The 20,030-nt window shown below is 52.7% G+C and overlaps 7 protein-coding genes across 7 annotated transcripts; 5 read left to right on the top strand and 2 right to left on the bottom strand.

Annotated features, from left to right (window-relative positions):
- Window positions 1-203: 203 nt before the first annotated feature.
- J4E78_005629 (uncharacterized protein) lies at window positions 204-1,148 on the top strand (the record flags this gene model as incomplete). The annotated part of the gene is made up of 1 exon (XM_049366246.1): window positions 204-1,148. One exon carries the CDS (start codon window positions 204-206, stop codon window positions 1,146-1,148), a length of 945 nt encoding a protein of 314 aa, XP_049221972.1.
- A 264-nt stretch (window positions 1,149-1,412) lies between these two features.
- Window positions 1,413-2,654, top strand: J4E78_005630 (uncharacterized protein; the record flags this gene model as incomplete). The annotated part of the gene is made up of 1 exon (XM_049366247.1): window positions 1,413-2,654. The coding sequence occupies one exon, from the start codon at window positions 1,413-1,415 to the stop codon at window positions 2,652-2,654; it is 1,242 nt and encodes a 413-aa protein (XP_049221973.1).
- A 154-nt stretch (window positions 2,655-2,808) lies between these two features.
- Window positions 2,809-3,969, bottom strand: J4E78_005631 (uncharacterized protein; the record flags this gene model as incomplete). Its single annotated transcript, XM_049366248.1, has 1 exon — window positions 2,809-3,969. The coding sequence occupies one exon, from the start codon at window positions 3,967-3,969 to the stop codon at window positions 2,809-2,811; it is 1,161 nt and encodes a 386-aa protein (XP_049221974.1).
- A 987-nt stretch (window positions 3,970-4,956) lies between these two features.
- Window positions 4,957-6,794, top strand: J4E78_005632 (uncharacterized protein; the record flags this gene model as incomplete). The annotated part of the gene is made up of 5 exons (XM_049366249.1): window positions 4,957-5,173; window positions 5,978-6,010; window positions 6,062-6,099; window positions 6,148-6,291; window positions 6,348-6,794. The coding sequence occupies 5 exons, from the start codon at window positions 4,957-4,959 to the stop codon at window positions 6,792-6,794; spliced, it is 879 nt and encodes a 292-aa protein (XP_049221975.1).
- Window positions 6,795-10,024: 3,230 nt separating this feature from the next.
- On the bottom strand, window positions 10,025-11,770 carry J4E78_005633 (uncharacterized protein; the record flags this gene model as incomplete). Its single annotated transcript, XM_049366250.1, has 2 exons — window positions 10,025-11,333; window positions 11,385-11,770. The coding sequence occupies 2 exons, from the start codon at window positions 11,768-11,770 to the stop codon at window positions 10,025-10,027; spliced, it is 1,695 nt and encodes a 564-aa protein (XP_049221976.1).
- Window positions 11,771-12,335: 565 nt separating this feature from the next.
- J4E78_005634 (uncharacterized protein) lies at window positions 12,336-13,901 on the top strand (the record flags this gene model as incomplete). Its single annotated transcript, XM_049366251.1, has 1 exon — window positions 12,336-13,901. The coding sequence occupies one exon, from the start codon at window positions 12,336-12,338 to the stop codon at window positions 13,899-13,901; it is 1,566 nt and encodes a 521-aa protein (XP_049221977.1).
- A 4,056-nt stretch (window positions 13,902-17,957) lies between these two features.
- On the top strand, window positions 17,958-19,838 carry J4E78_005635 (uncharacterized protein; the record flags this gene model as incomplete). Its single annotated transcript, XM_049366252.1, has 4 exons — window positions 17,958-18,211; window positions 18,269-18,336; window positions 18,391-19,405; window positions 19,454-19,838. The coding sequence occupies 4 exons, from the start codon at window positions 17,958-17,960 to the stop codon at window positions 19,836-19,838; spliced, it is 1,722 nt and encodes a 573-aa protein (XP_049221978.1).
- Between the last annotated feature and the right edge of the window lie 192 nt (window positions 19,839-20,030).

Genomic DNA, 20,030 nt, shown 5'->3' on the forward strand with positions numbered 1-20,030 from the left:
GGGTAACCACTTCAATGCACTGATCCCTGCTTCGACGTCATCGATCGGGATGCTGTAATTGCATGCAGAATTCCAAGACTTCGTATTGACCCGGCGTAACAGAGTTCTCGCAGCAACCGGGACGCAAGTAGACACATATAAGCTCGAGCTTCGAAGATTACCTTTCATTGTCACAATCAGATAGCTCATCGCTCACACAACGCATGATGTTGCCGTTCCTTCTACTCGCCGTTGTTGTCATTCAGCTTCACCATGTTGTCGGACTTACAATCGCATCCTATCCCCTTTGGATAGAGCGGACGCCTCAGCCCTACGCCATCGAGAACTTCTACAACGGCAGTACGCCTGCAATTCTCATATCAGGCGGTGTCCCCGACATCCTTCCCAACCAAAGCGTCGACCTCAGCGCCAACGCCGAAACACCAAGTATCAGACAGTATGTCGATCACCGTAACATCCGCCTTATCTACGTCATTTGCGAGGTTTCGTACCGCCTCGTCGCCGATAGAAGGAAGGGCATCAACAAACTTGAAGACCTGAAGGGTAAGAGGATTGGCAGCTTTCTGGGTTCGAGTGCGGAAGTGTTCGTACACAATATGATGAGTAGTGTTGGTGTGAAGGATCATGAGTACGAAGGGGTTAATGCATGGTGGTGCATGAAGACGCCGTGTGCAAACGATACTCTTCCGTACCTCCTCAACAACGGAAGTCTGGATGCGTTCGGTATTTGGGAAACTTCTGTCGAGCTCGGCGCTAGGGCTTTGGGGGATGACGCGATCATCTTCCAAAACGCATCAATCTACAGAGAAGTCTATGCGCTTTTCTCTACTACAGAGGCTCTCGACAACCCCTCGAGGCGCAAGGACATTGTAGAGTTTGTGAGGGCGCTTGACCAGACACGGGACGTATTCACGAATTCGCCGAAGGAGAAGAATGTGTTTGAATATGTGGCTAAGACTGTTGATGCAGATGTGGAGGTTGTGGAGGCTGTTTGGAAGCACCATAACTGGAGTGGACGGTGGGATGATGGGATGATAGACTTTTTGGTCGAGGAGGATGGGTATCTAGCGAAGCAGGATAACAGGACGATCACTCCGAGGGAGGAGCTGGAGAAGATGCTGGACTCAAGTGTTATCGATGAGTTGTAGAGGAGAAAGTAGTGCCATATTTTGGGAATGCATAGCGCACTACTTGATAGTGGGGTATCCGAGCTTGAATGTGTGTTGCAAGATCATTTTAGTGTACTCACATTCATGCAATTCTGTGTCGCTTTGGCCTTGAGGAGAGGATCACTGACGCTGCGATGTCTACCGGCTGGACCCTGCATGACTCGCGTCTCAGTAAATTTCCAGGCCCCTCAACTGCCCCTCCAGACACTTTGAGAACACAACACCAACACTACTGACATAATCATGGACGACCCGGAATTCGATACGCAGACCGATCTGCAGACGCAAAGCATCTTGCTCGCCGCCGCAAACCACGACACCGCCTCCCTCCGCAACCTTCTGCGCAACTCTTCCGCGAACGTCCAAGATTCCGAGACTGGTTTTACGCCTCTGCACGCCGCAATCGCTGCCTGTGAGCCCGACGAAGATGACGCAAAACAAGTCAATGGAAATACAAATGGAGAAGCAGTGGACGGGGCGGAAGATGCGAAGGACGAAATGGACAGCGCTGTAAAGACCATCAAGTTCCTGTTCGAGAACGGTGCGATATGGAACGACTTGGATTCAAATGGCGAAACACCAGGATGCATCGCGCATCGATTGAGCCTAAAGGAACTATACGAGCTTTGTGTCGACGCAGGCGTGCGCGCAGAGATGCTGCTGAGTCGCATGGAGCAATACCAACTTCTTGGAGACGATGATTCCGAGGAAGAGGACGAGGAGGAAGATGACGTTGAAGAAGTGGCTGAGGGCGTCGAGGTAGTAGACATCAGCCAGGAAGAAGCGCAAGGCGACGAGTCAACTGAGAACCCGAATTATCTCTCTTCCAAGCTCACATTCGACCGCGACCGATTACTGGACGAATCCTCGAATGGAGTCATGATGGAGTGGGAGACAACACTCATGCGCAGATCTGCCGAATTATTGGTGCCGGCAGAAGGGCTTCGCGTTCTGAACGTTGGTCATGGCATGGGCATCATCGATGGTATCTTCCAGGAGAAGAAACCAAAAGCTCACCACATCATTGAGGCGCATCCAGATGTCATCAAGCGCATGAAAGAGCAGGGATGGCACGAGAAGCCGGGCGTCGTCATCCACGAGGGCCGCTGGCAGGAGATTGTACCAGGTCTTGTCGAAAAGGGCGAGCTATTTGACGCGATCTACTTTGACACCTTCGCCGAAGAGTATAAAGCACTACGCGAATTCTTCACAGAACACGTTATTGGGCTCCTTGACCCTGCTGGCGGTTCCGACGGCGAAGGAGGGAAGTTCGGCTTCTTCAACGGCATGGGAGCAGATCGCCAGATTGTCTACGATGTTTACAACAAGATTGTTGAGTTTGATCTCTTCGAGGCTGGTTTCGACACAGAATGGGAAACGGTCCCTGTACCAAATCTAGATGAGAAGGGTGAATGGGAGGGTGTGAGGCGGAAGTACTGGGTACTCAATGAGTACAAGCTGCCGACATGCAGTTTCATCGGATGAGAATAGACAATCCCAGAATTGACTTGAAGATAAACTTCCATAAGGAGTAGTATTGGAAATTTGACCAAACAACTACAGCAAAGCCTCCAGGCTCGATGAAGCGATTCTTCCAAGCATTACTCCAAAACACCGCGCTGGAAATATGCGACATTCTTCAGCTACCATTCAACCCATCCATGAGACCGTGCATCTGCAGTAACTTGTTATATCGGTTCTGTTGCGGTTCAACCAACTGCTTTGCTGCCTCCACCCCTACGACAGGCATCGCCTTCAATCTATCGTTCTTCAACTTCTTCGGAACCATCCTAGGATCCAGCAAGCCGACCTGCACAAGAACAGAAGCTTGATCCCAATACATATGCTCTGAAACCAGCTTGTCTCCTCTTACCGCCACAATGCTGACCATGGGTATCTCCACTCGCTTGTTCGTTGGCGGCACGCCTGGCAGCACCCAGTCAACCTCGTCAGAATGTGTAAAAGACACGACCATCTCGTCCACTATACGATTCACACCCATAGTCCTCGAGACCAATCGTATGGAAAAGTCATCAACCAAACTAGGTACGAAGAACTCTCCGTAAAACTCCGCAAGCTTCTTCCTCCCCACGCCTCCCTGCATAGTCGGCAAGATGGTGACATGCGGGCTATCCTGCGTCATATTCTTCACCACACTCATACTCGCGCGATCTGGGTCGTCGTCCTCAAACCTCGCGTTCCAGTGGCTCAGCGCAATCGGTTCAAGATCCACGTTCTTTCCAAACCCTTTCCGTATACATGCTAGCGCTCTTGTCCATGCCAGGTTCGCCTCCACCTCCGAGTACGCTCGCGATGATGGGTCCGCAAACCCTGTGGCACACTTCTCGTACCGATACAGCTTCCATTCGCACATGTCTGGTCTTGGGCTAGACTGGCTGAGTCCCGCTATGTGGACTTGCAGCTGGTGCGAATTCGGGTACATGGTCTTTGGGCTTGGTAACAAGCTTGGGTAGAACGCTATGATTGCGCAGCATTTCGCCAGCGGTTTCTGTGCTGTTTTCAAGACAACGCTCGCTGCGTCGCCATAAGCTATAATCGCGAAGTTCTCGCCCAGGTTCAAATTTATGGATAGTTCTTTGAGGGACCGGATGTAGGCTGTTTGGTTTTGCGTGTTGGTGTCGTAGGGCAGGTACTGCGCGTCGTAGCCTTCTTCGCGCCAGGAGAGCAGCGCTTTCTCTGGTGCCGGAAGTGCGCAGGTGAGATATATGCGCGGCGGACCGGAGTTGAATTTTAGGAAGCCGCCTGTTCCGGGCTTGTTGTCGAAGGACGTTATGGACATATTGGGCGATGGGGAAGCGAGTGTAGCTAGGCAGGCGCTGCCGAAGACGGATTGAGGGCGAACAAAACGGTCTTCAATATGCGGGACGGGTCTTCAACGGCTTTTCGTTTCTTGTTTCTCCCGATGCGCGTGGCCCTGATCCCCAGCCACATGCGACCAAGTTTCATGAGGAGCTCGGGCTTTGACAACGCGGGATGACGTCATGTTCGAGATCCGGAGTGGGGCACTCGCGTGGCATGTCTGCGACGGCAGGCAACAACGAGTGTTTATCTCGTGCTTATACTCAAGGCCTAATAGGAAAGCGAATAAAACCTGCAAGATGACTCATCTTCAGGAACGCCCTTCACTCTTACTTCTCGGTGTATCCACAGGCTCTTCTGCTCTTCTCACATACGAACCGCAATGATAAAATTTCCGATTCACGTTCAGCTCCACAGCCGCTACAACGTCTTCGACGCATCAGGGAAGCTACTATTCAGTGTAGTGTTTGGTCTTTGTCGGATACAAAAGTCTGATACAGACCCTCGATCAATACTTATTGACACGGTCGGTTCAGTCTTCGATGTGCCTTACGCACTGGCGCATGGCCTGCTAACCCTGTATGAAGAACGCCCCGGGGAAGCTACGCAATGGGTTGAAATGGATGCAAGCTCGATTGGTGAGGTTGATGCGAGCAATCGAGGTTCCATTTCAGTTCCGTCCCAGGTTCATCGGACAAAGAGTTGGAGACATGATATCACGGTCTACCTGTGTGCTGTTGATCTCCAGGGCGTTTTAGCGTTAGACTTGAAGCCAGGAAAGAGATATAAGATAAGGTTGACAAGTCGCGACCTTGGCGTCAAGAAATGGACATACAGTAACCAAGAGGATTTTGCCGACAGCGACGGAGATGGCGAGGAAGTGAGACTAGTCAACAGCTGGCGCCACGGTAATGCAGCTTTCAAGGTCGTCGATGACCTAAAGTTTCCACCGCGACTAGTGACGAGCATGTGTCTCGTCAATGATATATCGTTGGAAATCACTGTCGTTAATAGTGGCTCCGAGACTGTGACCGTACAGTCACGGGGCCAGCAGAAGTTCCTCGTCCCATGGGGTCCTTCAGCTACCGAAACGAATACCCTCGACGGTCGCCGCAGGGTCATCGATCAGTCAGAGCTGAATCGTCTGCCCACATCAAGTTTTCTCATCGTCAATGCCGCGACTGGTAAAATGATGCACAGGCAACAGACCAGCATCTGCCAATTGCGGCATGCGAAAACCGACCTGAGAGCCAAAATGGATGAGTTGGTCACTTTGAAACCTGGAATCCCATTAGTCAGTTCATTCGATATTGGACGCACGCTCCGAACCCTTGAGGATGGCCGATATATAGTTCGGATGCGTCCAAAGGGTTGCACATGGTGGTGTGGTGAGCTGGAGAAGGAAGAGGGAGAAGGCGACAGGGTTCCCGCCCGTTTGTGGAAGGGTTTCACTGTTCCAATCATGCTGGCTTCAGAGGATGAGTTGGACATAACCATCAAGGATGGGGAAGTAAATGGAAATGTGTGAGATATGGTCGGTGGCTTCGCTGGTGCTAATGCACGCACGCTGACGTCATGTTGGATACCGTCGCGTGGCACACGCGTGGCAGGGTCGTTGCTGCTGTCCGCGCGCAACGTCAATTCGTACTCCAGATGCTTGCGATGGATGTCCGACAGAATGCCTCCGCGGTGTTGGAATTATTACTGCACGAAGAGGTAGAGACGGCCGATTTCGGACCGGCGGGGCTTTTTGATTCGACATGACGCCATGTCGAAAAGTCCCCGTTTTACTAATCGACGTTGCCGCCGCGAGCTACGCTCCAAAGCTCCAGAACACATCTCAGATACCTGATTGTATTCTAAAAACCTTACAATGGCTTCATTCTTCCCTCGTGCAGCTTCTCGAGCTCTTCGCGCTTCGGCGCGTCCTGCCCTGCGGGTACAGCGTCCTGCTGCCCCGCTACTCCGTCGCGGGATCGCGCTTCCAGCTGAGCAGCCACGACTGAGGCTGGGATCCATTGGTATGTAGTGTTTGGAGTATATCTCAGATCAACGGTACTGACTTCGCGCAGCGCCTAACTTCCAGGCGAAGACCACCCATGGCGACATGGTAAGCTTCTCCGACGAATGCTGCGCAACGCATGCTGACTTCGAGTAGGACTTCCACAAGTTCTTGGACAACAAGTGGACTATCCTCTTCAGCCACCCTGCCGACTTCACACCCGTTTGCACGACTGAGCTTGGGGCCTTTGCGAAGCTCAAGGATGAATTCGATGCGCGAGGCGTCCAGATGATTGGCTTGGTACGCGTCCATTGGGTCATTGACGGACCAGGATCAGTCTACTGACCTTGCTGCAGAGCGCCAACGACCTGAGCTCTCACGATCAGTGGATTGCCGACATCAATGAGACCTCCAACACCACCGTGCAGTTTCCCATCATCGCCGATGCCGACCGCCACGTCGCTTTCCTCTACGATATGATCTCGCAAGACGACCTCGATTCGCTCCAGAAGAACGGCGGCATTGCCTTCACCATCCGCTCGGTTTTCATCATCGACCCAGCGAAGAAGATCCGCCTTACGATGTCATACCCTGCGAGCACCGGCAGGAACACCGCCGAGGTTCTGAGAGTCATCGACAGCTTGCAGACAGGAGACAAGAAGGGCATTGCTACACCTATTGACTGGCAGAAGGGCCAAGACGTCATCGTGCCACCCAGCGTCAGCACTGAGGATGCCAGGAAGAAGTTTGGCGATGTCAGGGAGGTAAAGAAGTACCTGCGCTTCACCAACGTTGGGCAATAGACGGACAACAAGCGGTGGTGTAAGATAGATCATACGAAATGGATCTTGTAGAGTTGATCTTCTTCGGCCCTTTGGCCCGACAAACATACTCTTCCAGCCTTCATCGCGCGATTACGGTGCCGCAAGCCTGAATTCGATTGAGTTACACAACTTGTTATCACGCGGGGTTCAAGCACTAGCGCATGATAGATACTAACATCATCGTCTAGCACCGCTCATTTCGTCCCCAAAGAGTCTCACGATACCGAACGTACCAGACTCGCAATGGTCAAAAGAAGCAATCTTTGCTTTACTTGGCATCGTCATCATGGTACTATTGCCTTTCTTTGGGCTCGTACTAAAGATATGCATACATCAGTATATGAAGTCTACACCTGAACGAGTACTTTGCAAAGGTTGGTGGCTCAATGGCGTCGAGATCGCGCACGACTAAGGAGAAATGATATGGATACCAGACATCTTGATGCAGCTGCCAGGGGATCATCGCTAAGAAAACAGTGGAGGTTCAAAAGAAGTCGAGGCAATACTATCGTCGTCGTTTGCTGAAGGGTGTCAGGGCGCCAAGGGCTTTTCCGCATCTAAAACACCAAACTTAGCCGCGGTGTAACTATTACCTTATGAGCAGTTCCTCTCTCTGGTCCTCGGATCCGGGGATGCCCGTCCACGGAACCGCGTAGCCAAGTCCGCCCCTACCAATTCCTCCCCAATACGACGCTCTTTAGTTCGGACAATCTCAATCCAAGTCTCTTTCAGGTTGATGGGTTTAATCGCAAGTTCCCGGAGACACGAGGTGAAGGTGAGTGGAACCGAAGCTCGAATCTTCTCGTTCTTTCGCAATACCCACGCTAAATCATTCTCGCCGTCAAGTTTCAGATGATCTAAACCCCATTGTTCGGTCAGATTCATGCCGTCTATGAGGTCTGTGAGTGCGACCATGTCGTTGGTGTCTAGAAGACTCTGTGTAAATATCTCTAGAGTCGGATACGGCAGATCCATTTGGCTACGCTCAATATTGGTAGGTATGCAGTCGATATGCGCGTCGTCCGAGGGGATCAAGGTAAAGCACATTGCTTTGCCTACGATTTTGAATCGTGGGAAAGTATGGAGTAATGATTGCATACCGGGTAGGCGAGGTAGATAGGTTTCGTAGGTGTTAACTGAGTTTAGAAGTGCAGACGCATCTCTAAGCTTTTTTATAGGCACGCACACCTTCTAGTCCTAGTAGTTTTAGTTAGTAATATAACAATTAAAATAAGCAGACACTAGATTGTTATTTTAAGCTTACTTTACGTCCTCTTGCAGCGCTATAATAGATTAGAGCAGATATGCTAACTATATAGTAGGTAGTGCTAGATCTCTCTAGTAATTGTATAACCTGTAGAATCTCTAAAGTGCTATTGCCCCTAAAACTTAGCTCCTTATTATTAAAGTTTTAATTTATAAAAGCAGGGTTGTTAAACTGCTTAACAGAGATTAGTTTAGACTACTAAATAACATCTTGCTTCTCCTCCTCCGTCGTGTTGTATTCTATAATAAGCTTTCCTATACAAGTCGGGGATCTTATGGGAAGGTGGGTTGAAAATGATTGGAAGGGGTTATGGCACACGCGCTGGCTCTCGTCTATTCGATCGCGGATTCAAGAAGGCGGTCGGTGATAGGGCACTAGAATCGCAAGTGAGAGATGCCTGTGTTATAGCGTAGCGAAGTGAACTGCACTATGTGAAGGTGATGCTTGTGTCGGACGCGCGACCGCGGGGCGGTTCGCTAGCATGGCAGGCGGCCCACCCGTACCCGCGAATCCCCACACCACAAGCGTACCTATGTAGCCAGCAATGGAACGCCTTGCAGGCTCAACACACACACACTGCGCAACACAATAAGAAGCCCGAACATTAAAGAAGCCCTATTCTGGAATCTGTATAAAGGGCAGTTTCTTATGTGATTAAGCATTTCACGAAGAAGGTTGTAAAGCTGACCTTGCCAACCAACCTTGGAAGCATTTGGCTTTCCCCGTCAATGGTCTGCTATGTGTATGCACATCTCGTAGCGACAACTAACAAGACTCAGCATGCTCTAGGCGAGACCACAATTATTTATGTCAGGTCCGTGTTCTCATCATGCTACTTAGCTTGAGTAGTCCCGCCTATCAATCTTATCTGCCTGAAGGCTGAGGTACAGCTGCGCCGCCTCTTCACGACCTTTCCCGTTATGACTTCCGACCACGAAAGTTCTTGGCACTCATCTTCGTTGCCACCTTAAGACAGTCCGCGTCATGTGGTGATTTCGCAGCCTGCCCAACCACAGTAATTCTTGGCACGAATAATCACAGCCCTTTGAAGTGCTACTTAATCCCCTTCACCCTCCCTGCTGATTATTCGAGGGAAACATCTCATCGAACATCACTACAACTTTCACCTCAAACCCTTTTCAGACTTGATTACTAAAAAAGGACTCTTCGATGCTCTATACTTGATTGCGTCTAATCTTTCCACTTTTATGCCCCTAAGAAAAGGATACTTAGATAGACTACAGGCCTCGGAAATTGACTTGAAGGCCAAGGGATGCTCCGTCTTGGTTACAGAGGCATCGTCTTCCCTAGGGCGACAATTTATCTCCCATTCCAATGCAAATGCCGGCAATACCCTCAAATAGTATGTTGCTTAGTCAGTCTACGGCCTCGCAGTCCTAATCACACACAGCCGTCTCCCCCAACGCAACTCCTCCGGATGAATCTATCACCAGCCCTCAATGGTCCAAGGAAGCGCTCTTTGGATTGCTCGGTGTTTTGATTGTCGTTATCATCCCTTGCGTTGGGTTCGTGTTCAAAACCTGGCTCGCCAGACGTCGAGGCATGGGCTTGTCGAGAAAGTATTCCTATAGTGCGTATGCGCGGTACACTTTGTCGATGCGGTGCTGACAGCATACAGGTGACAGCGATTCTACTGTAGATCATCCGAGACCACGACGAGGGAAAAGAGTTCAATACAAGAGGGTTCGAAGCAACACGGTCATCGTAGTTTGCTGAGGCTTTGGAGATGGGTGGGCAATAACGGTGCTGGCGGTACGACCGTTGGAGTGGGTTCGTGCTTTGCAGGTACTGCAAGAACATCGGCGTTTGGGACTTCTTGGCTGGACTCTCATCCGGAATATTAGCGCGAGCAACGTATGGAGTCTTACTGGCATATATTCCTATCCAATCTCGGTATCAGGGTATCATGCGCGATCTTCCTCTACATCCCAGCCGGTGCCGCGGACGACAGCCTGACAACCTGTCCTCCATCGCCTCCAGCTTCTTTCTTCCATCCAAGCACCTCGTCTTTGTTCCTCTCCTTGTTGACTTCCCACGGGTTGATGAAGCCAGCGCTCAAGTTTCCCGTCTTGACACCTTGGATGGCCAACTTCTGCTTCGCCTGCGCAATGTACGCATTCAGATAACCTTGGGTGATGAGACTACCGCATATGCATTCCAACTCCAGCAAGTCATACTCGTGAGTATACGGCTGCACCCCTTCCATGCCGATAAAGTCTGGGTCGATGTATGTCGATTTGCTTGTTGATGCATGGTCTTGGTAGATGTGACCAAAGTTGCGACGGCCGGGACCACGGTCTTGCGCGGCCATTGCGGCGTTTTTGATGAGCGAGCGTGCCTCCAGAAAGCGAAATACAAGTACTGCTGCATTGAGGTCGAGCAAAGCAGCCGATTTCGATGCTTCCCCTATGCTTCCAGTAAGGATGAATACCTTGCGGAGGAGTGACCACCATACGAGGGGCTCGCAATAGTTCCCGATTGGGTAGAAAATACGGTATTTGATCATGAATTCGGCACTTGGGTGGGAAAGATCCAGGTTCGTTATCCGACGGAACGTTTCGAGGTCTCCCCTACGAATCGCACGACACAGCGGTTCGAACACTTCCCGGAAGCCCACGCATGCAGGGTCGTTGTATATGAGTTCGTTTGGGAAACGACCGAGGAGTATGTTGGCAGCGACAAGGCAGACTGCGATCAAGCGACGTTGCTTTGGACACTGCCCGTGGCAACCTCTGTATGCTAGCTCCAGAACGAGCTGAGCTCCGTAGAAGTTGGTGTTGCTGAAGTGGTACCGCCCGAGGTAATAAAGGAAGGTAATGCGCTCCGCAGCCGGGTAGATGTGTAATGGTGGTGAGGAGTTCGATATGTTGTTGAAGATGGTCTCGCAGCTCCCCAGCTTATCGGCCTGGAAGAGGGTCTTCAAACATATGTTTGCCATCTTGTAGATTCCAACCTTCTTCCCGTCAGGCTTACCGTCCTTGATACCTCCGGGCACAGTGTTGCGGTCGTTGAGACATATGATGAAGGCCTGTCGCACGATATTCGCTGCCCGCTCTGGCAATGACTCGCTTTGGCCATCCTCGTCCGCGTCGGTGGTAATGAGATGCATCGTCAAGTCCGGTCTCTTCTCTAATCCAATCGCTACTCTTGCGAATACCTTTGCATAGTACATGATGGTGGGAAGCATCAGGATGCCTTTGGTAGGATGCTGCAATGCGCTATTTGCACGTCTGGAGTCGCGTTAGCATGAAGTACTTTGATGGTCACTTCCGTCAACATACGACTGGAGGTCTGTCATCAGCTCGAAAATCAACACAAGGTTCTCTGCGTCCATGTCTCGGAGAAAGGTCATCCATCCGACGAGGAAGGTGACAAGCGAACCCCAAGACTGAATAGGTCTGCCCTCCTCATCCTCAGACTCTGCAGTCTCAGTGACAACTCGCCTGACAAGATCCTCGAGACGTTTCTCGGACTGTTCGTTGTTTGCAGGGTAATTCTGCTGCAAGGACTGGATGAGCTCTTGATGGTCTGGCGGGAAAACATTGCCTTCGCCTGGCTCCAGCAGTACGATGGACTGCAATTGATGCGGATCTCCGGCTTGTATCGCAACGTTAACTGCCGTGCATAAGCGCGTCTCTACATCGGGTTGACCCCGGAAGAACGACATGGCTACAAAAGCCACCGTTGGTGGTTGAGGAAGGATTGAGCTAGAGGGTGGAGCGCAAATAGAAGGAGCTGCCCGCTTTCGCATTAGCGTCAGGTCCTAGCTCCAAACCTCGCTATCCGCCCCATCCCTGTCGACGATCCGGACGAGGCCTCTCATTCGTTCCATCAGCTTGGGTCGACTTTGGCTGCTAGGATACTACTTGGGAAGCAGTAAACGTGGGAAGATTGACTTTCAATAATTTAAGGATACTTTCAACTACCCGTCTTGTCAGCAGGCGGAATCAAGCTAGCCCAACGATGGCTCAGTGCTGTTAAAAGCAACGTTGCAGCCCGAAAGGCTTTCACATGTCACCTGCAGGACAATGCAACGGGTCCACCGTGACATCACAAGTCGTAATATACGAAACACAACATCGGAAACTGCACGTTTCCGCAAGGCTCCGTGTGAAAAGCTGAACGTCACGTAAAATGGATCAAGGTCATGCATATCAAGATGCCGCAGCCATCTCCTCGTCTCCGTCTCTCCATTTCCCTTCTCTGCCCACGAGAGAAAGTCATCCGTCACGATGGGCTACTTTATGAGCTACATCAAATACTTCCTCACTCACCCCATCCTGTTCATCTACGAGGTTATACAATATGTGCTCGACTTTGTGCTCTCGCCAGCACCGCCGCCACCGCATGCAAACCTCGTACGACCTAAGATCGCAGTCATTGGCGCGGGCCTAACAGGCGTATCCGCTGCATCGCACATTGTCGGCCATGGCTTCGATTGTCGCATCTTCGAAGCCGGATCCAAGAAAAACCTTGGTGGAATTTGGAGCCGGGTGAACAACACGTCTGGTCTACAAATCCACTCGCTCATGTACCGATTCCACCCTTCGGTGCATTGGAGCCAAGGATATCCGGATCGCCAGCAGATTGTATCACAGATCAGGTCGCTTTGGGAACGATACGGTCTTGAGAGTAAGACGGAGTTCAATATGCGGGTTGAGAAGGTGTACAAAGATCCTCACGGACGATGGATTATCAACGACCCCTCTCACGGACGATTCGATGGCGTCATTGCTGCGATTGGCACCTGTGGTGATCCCAAGATGCCCACGCTTCCCGGCCAAGAGCACTTCAAAGGCGAGATCTGGCACAGTTCGCAACTTGATGGTAAAGTCGCCAAAGGAAAGAAGGTCGCCATCATAGGCGGCGGAGCCTCAGCCGTCGAAGCCCTTGAGTTCGTTGCCAGCGCAGAAGCAGAACACGCCAACGTACTGGCTCGATCCGAAAAGTGGATTATCCCGAGAAACCCTTTCATCGACAGTCTTCTCGCTTTCAACATCTTCGGAATGGAGACCATCTTCAGTTGGATTCCGGAGTATATCCTACGTCTCTTCTTCTACCGCGATCTCTACGACATTTCACCAGCATCCAACAGCGGAAAGGGTCTCTTCACCGAAACACCGATGGTAAACGACTCAGTCCTCGACCTCATCCGCTCAGGCGAAGCATCATGGCTCCGCGGCGATATCATGGGCTACGACGAATCTGGCACTGGCATCAAATTCAACAAGCGCGCCCGAGGCGTCCCCAAGAATGGACCCGGTTCCGAGAAACTGATCGAAGCCGACATCGTCATCATGGCGACAGGTTACAAGCGTCCGAGCCTAGGCTTCCTCCCAGACGAGGTCTTCAACGAGCCATATGAACCACCAAACTGGTACCTTCAAGTCTTCCCACCGGAACACCCTTCAATTTGCGCAAACAACTGTACCTACGTCAACGCCATCGGCACGGTCGGCAACTACCACATCGGCATCTACACGCGCTTCCTACTCATGTACCTCGTCGACCCTCTCGCTCGACCGCGTACTTGGTGGATGAAGCGCTGGATCGACATGACGCGGTTCATCAAGACCAAGGCTCCTGGTGGCGCTTTCGACTTCTTCACGTACTCGGAGCTCATCTACTGGTTCGTGTTCACGATCGCGATCAACCCGTTCAGGTGGAAGTGGGCGGCCTTCGTGTTGTGTGGTATTGGTAAGGGATTGCCGTTGAGCGTGGTCGAGCAGGAAGACAGGGCGAGGGATGGCCTGGGTATGAGGCATATTTTGAGCTTTCATGACAACGGGGAGGATTAGACGTGTAACGAAGCGCGATGTAACCGTAGATGTTTAATTCGAGAGGTTCTTCTACCCCAAATATATGCTCGGGAGATTGTAACCATCGTGCGCAGTATGGTTTAATTTGTACCGCTGTCTTGCTGGGTGTCTGGTTGCTTCGTTCGTGGGGGTGACATGTCAACTTGACTCCACGGGTCGCATCAAGGCTCTGATCCCTTCTCTCGCGGCATCTAGAACATCGTTCAAGTAAACTTCCGGCTTCCAAGGGTGGGAGTGACGTGATCTCATGGACCCTTACATGCGCTTCCGAGCTTCTTCAAATTGCCATACGATGCAATCTCTCAACTAGACCACCTAAGCAAACTTTCGGCATTCCAGAATGGGAGTGACGTGATCTCCTGGACCCTGACAGCCGCTCCCGAGCTTCTTCAATTTGACTCACGATGCAATCTCTCGACTAGAACACCATCTAAATAAACTTTGAGCATCGCAGGGCGGGGGAGGCGTGATCTCAAAGACCCTGATGACCACTTCTGTAGTTCCTCGAAATGACAGACGATCCAATCTCTCGATTTAGCAAGCTTTCGGCATCCTAGGATGGAATTGACGTGATCTCAAAGACCCTGATGACCACACCCGTACTTCCTCAAGATGACATCGGATGCAATCTCTCCACTAGAACACCACCTAAGCAAAGTTTCGACATCCCAGGGTGCGAGGAACGTGTTCTCAAAGATCGGTCCAAGGTTATTTCCGCTCCCGAGCCTCTTAAGTCTGTCGACGATGTCACGATGCAATCTCTCAACACAGATCACATGATCTAAGTCCGCAAAAACGAAGCACGTGCAACGCAAGTTGCCTGTTGTAAGAATGAAGCGGGCTTACCAGTCATTAAATATCCCAATCTTGCTCTGTGAGGTTACTGTCTACCGTGTTCACTAAGAAAAGGAGCAGGCGGTGAGGTTTTCCTATCGATATCGCAGATTGCATGGTCGGTGCCTCTGCCACAAACTCCACCCCCTTTTGCACATTTTGAAAAGTTTGCTCGGATGCTCATAATTTACTGACTCTTGAGGGTATTCGGATGATACGAATAGAGTTGTGCAAAGAGGGACCGGCTGGGTACACATGAGGCGCGTCTGACCCCATGCATCGCCATGGCAACAGTGTTGCAAATGCGAAAGGCGCCGGGCAAAACCACACCGTCATGCGGAGGGATGAATCGCAAAGATTGGCAACGGACGATATGCGCGAGGGTATGTTTGGAAAATCATGAGGATGTACCCCGCGGGAAGACGAAACCGCGTTGCAGATTTAAATATACCCTTCTTTGTGGTGGTAATCTGAATCTGACGATGCGGATGCTCACCGGATGTCCCCGCAGTCACAGGCTGAAAGGGAAAGCGCATGTCACAGCGTCCCGCGTCGTCTCAGGAATCGCACCTTCCGAAAACGCCAGGCCGCAAGCGAAGGCGCCGCATGCATCGATGTGAAACCCGTGCTTCTTGTTGGACGCCGAACCCTCGAGGTACATTACTATAGTAACTATAAGTGAATCCTTTGTCACACGAAAGAGGGTCTGATGTGCAACGTGCTGGCCGAGAACGGGATGCACGCGACGCAAGGGATTGAATTTCCGAGATGGCTGATACTGGTGAACGCTTCAAGGAGCTCCAGGAGCTGTCTGGGTTTTCATGGTGAGTGACCCTCGGGCCCGAAACATGTCCCGCGATGTGTCTTGAGAATCATGGGCAGAGTTTTTCTTCACACAGAGTGTCCACCATGATGAAGCTCTTCCTGCACATCATGTCGGATGCGTCCGGCCAGGTGCTGACGCGATATGGACGACGAGACACCATGACAAAGAGTTACGGCTAAGCTGCCACCAGTGACGAGAGTGCAGATTTTCAGGGTCTCGAAACGCGAGGCCTGCTCTGGCGGCGTCGTGAAGCGGGTCCCGAGGTCTGGGGTATATGACGCAGACCCTGTGGTGAGACTCGCCTTCACCTATTTAGGTCAGGTGATGGCGCGAAGTCGGTTGTTTGTGTATACGAAGCTCGACGCGTCGCACCTGGCGACGAGACGATGGTTTTTCGAGGCGCTTGCAACAAGCGCCACAGGTTGGCCGTGCGAAGGCTTGTCGTGTGTCTGGCGGTCCACAAAAGGAGGGGTCAGCCCGTTGGTGGTGGGGTCCAGCCGATCGTGTGCCGTTATGAAGGTTTTGTGCAGACGTGTGGTGGGCAGAGCCGCCGTTCTCGAACAGCGACTCAGCTCGCCTCTAAATGGCACCACAGCAACTATGACAGCGGCCCCCGGCCTCTCCGACAGCCATGTCGGGTCTGCGCTGACGTCTGTTGTTGTTGTCATGTTGTTGCGGCTCTTAGCGAGGGTCGGTGGTCGACAGGTCGACAGTTGTCTGAACTGGTTTGCAGCAGTAGGCGCAAACAGGCGGCCGAGAATAGCAAAGTTGGCAGTTCATCTCAGCCTTATTGCCTATGACGTTTGCAACATGTCGCCATCGCGATCCCAGAGGGGAGAGCTCGATCGCGAGCACGGGACTAGAGCGGTAGCGCGTTGGATGGAGCCATTCCTGTTTTATGCAGCCGCTTAGGGCTAAGGGGATCAGAGGGCGAACGGGCCGGGGTGAGCTCACGTCGTCAAGCCAGCGGCGCCTGCGACGTCGGTCTCGCTGCACCGAATACAGTCTGAAAATCTCCCGCCCGCCCAATGAGTCGCCGACAGAGGAGGCAGCCAATGGGCACGCGTGCAAGCCATGTTACAGCGAGGCGGTTCCCTGGCAGCGACGCCAAGGCTCGTCGCTGGGCCGTACGATGACGAAAGCATGCGCAGACGCAGACCGAGCTTGCCTGATCAAAACAGCTCGCGCTTCGTGAACGAGGCTGGAGATGGGGTAGATGATGCTAGCGTGCATAGAATCTGGATAGTCACGATAGTGTAGACGGTGGGCAGAGAGGGGTCGCCGTTCGGTAGCGAGTGCAGCTGGTTTCCCTGGGAGACGGTTGGTACGTTACGCAGGACGGCTAGACGCTCCACGCAGCCCACGCAGAACCACTCCGAAGGGAGAAATTCTCTCGGCGGCGCGAGTTTAGGCGGAGAGCGAACGTATGGTTTCACGTATCGTGCTGGGCTTACAGGGAGCATCCATTCCGCTTGCGTCTGACCCGTGCCGAGCTAGGCAATTGCTTCTCTGGCAACCATGGCAGGAGTGCGCTTTGGCTGCTGTGTCGAGCTTTATCTGAGATCGAGGCCGGACTGAAGCAGCGCGCGTTGGAGCAGTGTGGCCGTGATGCCGTGCCGTGCTGCTATTCAATGGGTACTGCGCGAGGTGGAACAGCTGCGAACGGTTGTTTACGGGCGTGCAGCGTGACTTAGCTGCAGCTGCACGGCGACTACGCGACAGCCTACGCGTGGGATCGCGATCAAATCATGGGCCGGTGTACCTGCGGCGGAATTAGAGGCTGCGGATCAACAGCACCGCTTGGGCGTGGGTGCATAGCCGGGCAAGCAAACTCCAGTCCCCAGTATTCTTTGTCCCGTGCTGAGCAGTGAGGCCTCCGGTGTGTGCAAGCGCCTAGCTCTCAAGCCCACGCCCTGGTCGTCGGCCCTAACCTGGCCCAGCAGCGGGCTACCCCAGCAACCACGGCATGCTCAAATCCAGTGCGTGACCGGGCTCCGCTTCTCTCTTCTCTACCCTTCTCGTCCCCAAGAAGGCCCAATCCCCTCTTAAGTTGGCTGAGCGGATCTTGGACGACGGTTATCGCCAGTATCACTACGGCAAGAGCTACCTCGTTCACCATCCACCTGCCGACCCTCGACCGGACCCTCCCAGCCTCAGCCTCGCCCATGTCCGGAGCCCGCCTGTAGCATCTCTACCGACATCGACACCATCATCACCAGCATCTTCAGAGATTGGAATTAGCTTTCCTGTCTTGTATGCTTATCGCCAGTATTGCATCCTCCCGTCCGACCTCACTTCAGTCCCGACGTGCAAACGCTCGCTCCGCCCGTTGCCCGGTACGACAATAACCACGACCAACACGAAACCAATCCGCCATGGAGATGTCTTCGCCGCTCGCCGCCATGCACCCGCCGCCCATCCCCGGCCCCTGGGGATACCGCCGTGACCTGCCGCAGTCGAAGCCGCTGTTCGGAGGAGCACACAGCCTGGGCCCCAAGAGCTTCAACTTCCGCGACCTCAGCATGAAGAAGAGTGGGGGAGACTACTTCACTCTGCAGCCCATGCGAGGCTCGTCACCCACCACCAGCCTGGCCGCCGACATGTCGAGCAACCTGCACATGGACCAGAGGTACAATCCCTCCTTTGTCCCTTTGATATTGGCAGCACACTAACGCGCTTGTTTCAGCCCCCAGCTCGCCACGCCGCGTCGGTCGCTCTTCACGTCGAATCTCTTTCACCAGATCGACACCCGGGGTAAGTGGCTGCGCACTCCAAACTGGAAGCACAAGGGCTAACAGGCACAAACAGAAACCACGACCCCATTGGCTCGATGGGAAGGCGTTACGACTCCGCCAATTCCCTCGTCCTCGCCCGGCTTTGCACCAGACTCCATGGACATCTCGCCTCTTCCCCACAAGGCGCCCTTCAGCTTCATCAACGACCGCTGCCTGCCCCTACCCTCTCCCTCCCCAGAGGTGACCCCCGGCTCCGACAGCGACATGCTCACCCCGTATGACGAGCTACCCACCCCACCCACATACTCTACGCCCTCGCTCGAGGTTCCCCGACCCGTGTCAGCCGCCGACCGCCGAAAGTCCAATCTTCTCAGGCCCTCTCTTGCGCGCCACAAGAACTACTCCACTAACACTGTGTCGTTTAAGGACCAAGACAAGCCATCGAGCACTCCGCTGCCCGCCTTCCAGTTTGGCTGCGGTGACTTCACCCGGAACTCGTCTTCACTCAGCTTGGACGAGTGCTTCACTGCTTCGCCTCCCCAAGAACGTCGTCCTACTTCCAACGGCTCTCTCTTCGCTTCAAAACCCAAGCCTTTCTCTCTCAACTCTACTGCCGCCCGTGCCAATGGTTCCCCCCTTGCCGCCGTCAGAAAACCCGCCGGTCCTCCTTCTCGTCGTCCCAGCAAGTTCCGCAGATCGTTAAGCATGTTCGAAAGTCCCGGTGAAGTAATGAATGCCAAGCAAGAACAGGATGACTACCAGCCCAGTGGGCTCCAGTCTGTGATGGATGTCGATGATGCCAACACTCTCAAGCTTCCCCACTTCACCACTACTGAGCCAGAGAGTCTCCCTCGCATCACCCACGAGACGTTGGTAGAAGTGCTGGATGGTGCTTATGATCACTTGTATGACAACAAGGTCGTCATTGACTGCCGCTTCGAGTACGAATACAATGGTGGACACATTGAAGGTGCATTGAACTTCTGTGACAAGGAGAAGCTTGCCGAGCGTCTCTTCCAGGCCCCGTCTAGCGAGAACACTTTGTTGGTCCTTCACTGCGAGTACTCTGCGCATCGTGCTCCTCTAATGTAAGTTCATCTCATCTTTCGGCTTTGGTCATTCACTAACAACACCAGGGCCAAGTTTGTTCGCTCGCAAGATCGCAAGGAGAACGCGCATCAATATCCTCATCTGTCATTCCCTGAAGTGTACATCCTCGACGGCGGATACAGCTCCTTCTACCATTCACACGCCACTCGCTGCTACCCCCAAAACTACCTTCGCATGGATGCCAAAGAGCATGAACAATCATGTGAACGTGGCCTCAACAAGCTCAAGTTCAAGTCGCGTGCCAAACTCAACCGTGCTACCACCTTCACCTTCGGGCAGCACTGCCAGATGGAAGACAGCCCTACAGCCATGGGCCGGTCAAGATCTGGAAACAACATCTTTGCCCTCGGCAATGACTCCCTGGAAGTCGGACGTGTCACGGCCGCTTCCCGTCGCATGGCTTCTTATTAAGCCTGCACAACGAACAACCAACACTATAACGAAACTAAACTAACTCATGGCGGATTGATTCACGGCGTTATGGATGATTGCTGCATGGCATTGGATCCCCACAGCATTGGCGTTTGGTCCTTTTCCATTCCGGGGCGTTCGAGCGATTTCATTTGGCTTGCATCACTCTCGGAATCTTTGCACAGCGGCAAC

Source organism: Alternaria triticimaculans, assembly GCF_023758025.1.
Source record: "Alternaria triticimaculans strain BMP 0046 chromosome Unknown scaffold_7, whole genome shotgun sequence".
In the NCBI taxonomy this organism is placed as follows: domain Eukaryota; kingdom Fungi; phylum Ascomycota; class Dothideomycetes; order Pleosporales; family Pleosporaceae; genus Alternaria; species Alternaria triticimaculans.